This window comes from Delphinus delphis, chromosome 20, assembly GCF_949987515.2.
Source record: "Delphinus delphis chromosome 20, mDelDel1.2, whole genome shotgun sequence".
In the NCBI taxonomy this organism is placed as follows: domain Eukaryota; kingdom Metazoa; phylum Chordata; class Mammalia; order Artiodactyla; family Delphinidae; genus Delphinus; species Delphinus delphis.
This window is the reverse complement of record NC_082702.1, coordinates 9,754,758-9,760,978: the sequence shown is the minus strand read 5'-3', so window position 1 is coordinate 9,760,978 and position 6,221 is coordinate 9,754,758. Positions and strand designations below refer to the sequence as shown.

The window sequence follows — 6,221 nt, the reverse complement described above, 5'->3', positions numbered from 1 at the left end:
GAGAGGTGGGGAGAAGGAAGAGAAAGAGAAAATGACGAGAAGCTAGAACAAATTAAAGCACAAAGGGCAGCAAAAGCTCCCTCTGCCCAACCAATTCACTTCACAGAAGGGGAAAGTCAGGCCTGGAAGGGGCAGAGACCAGGCCTCTTCACCTGCTCAGAGAGGTCCCAATCCCTGTGCTTGGCCCCATGCCCGGCTGCCCCCCTCCTGGGTCTGCCCCACTCTCTAGGCCCTGTGAACAGACAGAGGCCACTAGAAAAAACACATGACTTTATTATTCCCAGCACAAAGGGCAGGTCTTTGCAAGACAAGGGGTAAGTTCTGACGGCAGGGAGGAGGCCCCTACTTGCCGGCGATGAGCGGGTTCCGCAGGACCACAATGACCGAGTCCCCGCGCAAGAACATTTTTGAGATGTAGCGGTCCTTGTTGACTGGCTTGGACTTCTTCTTGCCCTTGCCACTCTTGGGGACTTCGGTCCACATCTCCTTCACGTTCTCCAGCACCATGTTGCAGTGCCTGGTGGGCAGAAGGAGGCATCAGGAATTAGAGGGAGCCTCCTGACCCCCTCCTCTGTGCAGCACTGCCACTTCCTCCATCAGCGTGGCATGGGGGAAGGTGCAGGCCCGGGACCAGGATGGCTGGGGCTCCAAGGCCACCTCTGCAAGTCCTCAGCTTGAAGCTTGGGCAAAGGACTTCACTCCTCTGTGCCTCAGTTTCCTCCTCTCTATAATGGAGACATTCATGGTGCCTACCTCCTAGGGCTGTTGTGAAGATTAAATGCATCAATACAGTATTCTTGTCAAGTACTTAGAACAGGGCCTGGCACAGGATAAAGGTAAATGAAATGGTGCTCCTTGTGCTTTTTAACTCTGAGTACTTCTGGTGGCATAAGCAAAGGTACAACTTCTCTTTGGAGAACCAGAGGTCCCTGGGGCCCGAGGCCGGTACATGACGCCTCCACTCCAGTCCTGCTTTCTGTCCCTGTCCTCAGGGTGCTGGGTGGGCACGTGTGACGACAGTATGGAGTAGCTCAGTCAACGAACGCTTGCAATGAATACAACAATGAATAAAAGAGATAATATCCCTGCCCTCATGGGGTCTGCAGTCTAGTGAGGGGAGAAGAACACTAAATAAGTAAACAAAGACACCTGTAATATACTGTCAGGTGGTAGCAAGTGCTATGAAGAAAAATTAAAGCAAGGTAAAGGGATAGGAGGATACAGGGAAATATTACCAAGCGTAAGAAAGACGAGGGGGCTTCCCTGGTGGCGCAGAGGTTAAGAATCCACCTGCCAATGCAGGGGACACAGGTTCGGGCCATGGTCCGGGAAGATCCCACATGTTGCGGAGCAACTAAGCCTGGACGCCACAACTACTGAAGCCTCCGCGCCTAGAGCCCACGCTCCGCAACAAGAGAAGGCACTGCAGTGAGAAGCCCATGCAGCGCAACGCAGAGTAGCAACGAAGACCCAACGCAGCCAAAAATAATAAATAATAAGTAAATTTATTAAAAAAAAGAAAGATGAGGAAGCTCGTGAGGAGCACATGAGGAAGCTCTGTGCCTTGCTATGCAGTAACCTCCAGGAGATACTGCTGAGTGAAAAAGGCAAGGGAGGGAACAGGATGCATGGAAAGCAACCTTCTGTAGGAAAAAAGTGGGTAGGAAAAACATACATTCCACCACCTGGTTGTGCAATACTAAATTCTTGAAATACACCTAAAGACTGGTGGCAGTGGGGTGACCTAGGTAGACTGGAGACAAACCAGATGGAAACTTTTCATTGGACTGTTATTACTGTTTTGGAAATCATGTGAATATATTACCAATTCAGAGAAAATACGTTAAAAAAAGGAAATAGCATACCAATATGGGAACATTTCCAAGGTATATTGTTAAGTGAAAAAATCAAGGTCTAAACGGCGTGGCATGCCATTAGTAGTGACTTAAAAATAAATAAAAAGCACCCTCCTGTATCTACATGTATGATGTTCTGTGCAAGTAATCCTCCTGGAGGAGACCTGAGAAATTAGCCATGATGGGTCCCCGGGGAGGGCAACTGGTACATGGAGAGGGAAGACTTGCTCTTCATTGGGTGCCTTTTGTATTTTTCAAATTTTGCATCCATCGCTCACTCAAGAAAGTAACATAATTAAGTAAATAAAGTGGTTAAGAAAACCCTAGCTAACTTGCAGTGATGTTCTCAGACCACTGATTTGTGTGAAAAAACAAGATGCAACAGAGCACACAGATGATTCTATCTTAAAAACAATATTATGACAGATCAATTATGCCTCAATAAAGCTGTTAACTACCACCGCAAGGGAGTCTCTGGGTGAATCAAACATGGCAGGACACATACTAGGGTGGTAGGCTAGGTGGGGAGAGGGATGAGAGGATGATATGGGGGCACAGGAGGAAGCTAGGGGAAAAGGAAAGAGTCAACTTAAAAAATTATATTTATATATATATATATGCACCACCTTGAGCACTTACCATATAGGCACTCACCAGGCCCCTTTAAGCACTTTCTAAGCATTAACCCATCAATCCTCCCTGCATCTCACCCCCAGGAGGTAAACACTGACTGGTTTACTAGTTCTCTCCAGCTTCTAGAGCAGGAAACTGAGCATAGTGGGATGAAGTGACTCACCCAAGGTCACAGAGTCTGGAAGTGGCAGAGCCTGTGTTCGAATCCAGACCTATCTGCCTCCTGTACCCGGCACTTCCTGTTGTTCTCGTTCTCATTTTATTCAAGGGGAAACTAAGGCTGAGTGAAAGACTTGTTCATGGTCACATAAAAGCTAGTGGCAAAAGCATTCCAGGAGTAAGTTTCATCACACCACTGTGAGGAAAGCACCTCCCAAATGCTAACTAAAGGCTGCAGGTCATATGTTTACTGAGCATTTATTATGTGTTAGGTACTGAGCCAAGTGCTCTTCATACATAATATCATTTAAGCCTCACAACTGTTCTGAGGGGTATTATTATGATGCATATTTCACAGATAAGGAAACTGAGGCCCAGAGAGGAAAAATCATTTGCTGCTCCCTATGGCTGAAACACTCAGACCCTAGCTTGCACCTTCATTTTATTCATACCTGTCCACCGTTGCGTCTTCCTTTGAGGCCTCCCATGTTATCTACCCAAGACAGCACCTCCTTCCTGGTACTTCAAACTCTTACCTGGCTTTACTTTTCTGCATAGAATTTATAATCACTTGTCTTTATGACATTATTTACATGTTTGCTGTCGGCTTCCCTGCCTACAGCATAAGCTCCCTGAGTATAGGAACCATGTTTGTTTCCATCATTGCCGTATCTCTGGAGCCTAAAACAGTACCTGACCCAGGTGGACGCTCTCATTATGCAATAACTGCAAAAAAACTGATTAAGAGCTCTGGGTGCCAAATGCTCAACTTCTAACGACTTACTACGTTTCACATATGTTAAGTGATTGAATCTTTGCAACCACCATGATTACTGCCACTGTACGGACAAGATAAAGTCACTTGCCAAAGGTCACATGGCTGTTAAGAGGCAGAGCTGGGACATGAGCCCAGGAAGACTGGCTCCCAAGTACATGACCATAACCACTGTGCTTCACAGCTGGAGGGACAACGATAGACCACCACATCTTGAGGTCCTGAGATGCTTCTGCCCTGGGCTTCGGACTGGAGCTGGGACTGCTTCTCCAGGCCTGGAAAGAACACCTCCCCAGACCCAGGCGTTTACCTGTCAAAGGCCTTCACACGGCCCAGGAGCTTCTTGTTGTTGCGGCAGTTGATGAGCACTTGCGTGTTGTTCTTGACCGACTGGGTGAGCACGGAGAGTGGCCCTGTGTTAAACTCCTCCTCCTCCCGCTTCTGCAGCTCCTCCGGGGTCATCTCACTCTTGGGCTTGTTGAGGAGGCTCCTAAGTGGGCAAGTATGGAACCCATAGGTGAGAGGGCCCAGAGCCGGAGCCTGGGTGCTCATGGCCTCTGGCTTGGTGTCTCCCTCACACACCCACCCTCCTGCTCGATCCTCTCTCGGCATCACCACTTGGATGCTTAACAGATATTTCCACGCTTCACGTCCTAGCCTGAACTCCAGATCCCCCAATACCCCCAACTTATACTATACTATCCACAGCCTTCCTCATCTCCATCAATGGCAACTCCATCCTTCTAGTTCTTTAAGCAAAAACTCTTAATGTCAACTTGACTCTTCTTTCCTTCTCCCACATCCTATATTCAATCTGTCAGCAAATCCTGTCATCTGCCGCTAAAATATATAGGAATCTGTCCATTTCTTACCATGGCTTAAACCTCCATCATCTCTCTCCTACTGGTCTCGCTGCCTCCATCCACACTCCCCAACAGTTTGCTCTCCACAAAGCAGTCTCGGGGATGGTGCCAAGACTCAAGTCATATATCATCTCACTCTTCAAAACCCTCTCATGGGCTTCCCTGGTGGCACAGTGGTTAAGAATCGCCTGCCAATGCAGGAGACACGGGTTCGAGCCCTGGTCTGGGAAGATCCCACATGCAGTGGAACTAAGCCCGTGCGCCACAACTACTGAGCCTGCGCTCTAGAGCCCGCGAGCCGCAACTATTGAGCATGCGCTCTAGAGCCAGCGAGCCACAACTACTGAAGCCCGCACGCCTAGAGCCCGTGCTCCGCAACAAGAGAAGCCACCGCAATGAGAAGCCCGCGCACCACAACGAAGAGTAGCCCTCGCTCGCCACAACTAGAGAAAAGCCCGCGCGCAGCAACGAAGACCCAACGCAGCCAAAAATAAATAAATAAAAATAGATACATTTATATTAAAAAATAGATATTAGGCAAACTTTCTTCTTGAGTCCCTGCATTTGCTTTTCCCTCTGCCTGGATACCTCCCCAGATATCTCTGTGGTACACTCTCTCACTTTCTTCAGGTTTTTGCTCAAGTGTTGCCTCCTTTATGTGTCCTGTCTCTCAAAAGTAGCGTTCCACATTGTTTCACCCTGCTCTACTGTTTCTTTATTCATAGTCCCGGTCACCTAACACACCACATACTTTACCTGTTTATTACCATTACGTTTACTGCCAGCCTCTTCCCATCCCATAAGATGCAGAAGGGGATTTTCTTCCTTGGGGGAGTGGGGTAATTTACTGATAGAGCCTATGTGTCTAAAGCAGTCTGATATAGGAGCACTCAATAAATAACTGTTGAATGAATACGTAAGGAAAATCATTCCCGTAACTCGTTATCCGTAAAAATCGAGAATGTAGTTGGAAAGCCAACCGTCTCCAGCTCAAATTATCCGTATAAACCCCTTATCTAAGATCGTTTTTCCTACAAGTCCGTACTCCCCTCTTCCAGGTTCTTTATTCGTAAAAGCGCTTCCCCTTAAAATTCATTTCAGTAAGATTCATTATTTGGGAAAGCCCAGCCCGTTATCAGATAAAGCTGTCCCTCCTCCCGAAGTCAGAATCCGTCAAAGGCCCCACGTCCGTTCTCAAACGCATCAGTAGAAAAGTACGCCACTTAACCCCTAAAATGTTTGCCTCCGCCCCCGGCTCTGCCCATCCCCTTCCACCGGTAAGTGGCCAAATATACACCCTCAACCCCACTCCCGCCACCTAAGCCTAGCCCGGCCTCACATGTTGGCGATGGTGGTGGCCGCACTCTCAAGTCACCACCGTCTCCGCGTTGCCTCAGCCTTCCACAGAGAGCGCGACAGAGGCGGGACTTCCGCTTCCTGCGGCCCACTTCCGCGGGCGCCTGCGCAAACCCAACCAGCGGGTGGGGGCGTGGCCAGTTGCCATAGCGATTTCCATCAGCCCTTCGTGGCTGTGGGATAAAAGCTTCACACGGTGATTCCCGGCCATTCAGGACAGTACGGGGCGGATGTTCACGACAGTGGAGAGGAAAAGAAAGCGGGACTGATTCAAACCATTTTGTTGTAGAACCGCACAGGTTCAAGGAAGGAAAGGACAAGCTATTTCCACATGCCCGCCCACCCTGCCTTTGGGGGAGCGGCCTCCGCGAAGCCAATCCGCTCCTCGCTTCCGGGATGGACCCCTCCCCTTTTCCTTCGGAGACTGTTCATTTAAGTGTCTATTGATCTTTTGACTAGGGGTAACCAATCCTTTGCCTACATCCGGGAGGGGCGTGGACCTGCGCCCAGCAGGTCGAATGTTTTCCATGATCAAACGATTCTCATTGGCTTCCCCTCCTCCGCTGAGGCGGTGCCTAC

General features: G+C 48.9%; 1 protein-coding gene across 4 annotated transcripts in view; it reads right to left on the bottom strand.

Annotated features, from left to right (window-relative positions):
• Window positions 1–253: 253 nt before the first annotated feature.
• SNRPD2 (small nuclear ribonucleoprotein D2 polypeptide) overlaps window positions 254–6,221 on the bottom strand; it is a 29,542-nt gene continuing 23,574 nt past the window's right edge. Inside the window, exons 1-4 of one of the 4 annotated variants that reach the window (XM_059999912.1) lie at window positions 5,626–5,696; window positions 4,296–4,474; window positions 3,734–3,913; window positions 254–517 (exon numbers count right to left, since the gene is read on the bottom strand). In XM_059999912.1, coding sequence (XP_059855895.1) covers window positions 343–517; window positions 3,734–3,885 — 327 coding nt within the window. In that variant the 5' untranslated portion in view covers window positions 3,886–3,913; window positions 4,296–4,474; window positions 5,626–5,696 and the 3' untranslated portion in view covers window positions 254–342. Of the gene's footprint in view, window positions 518–3,733; window positions 3,914–4,295; window positions 4,475–5,042; window positions 5,104–5,625; window positions 5,783–6,221 lie in introns of those variants that run through there. The other 3 variants (XM_059999911.1, XM_059999910.1, XM_059999913.1) reach the window with 3 other exon arrangements.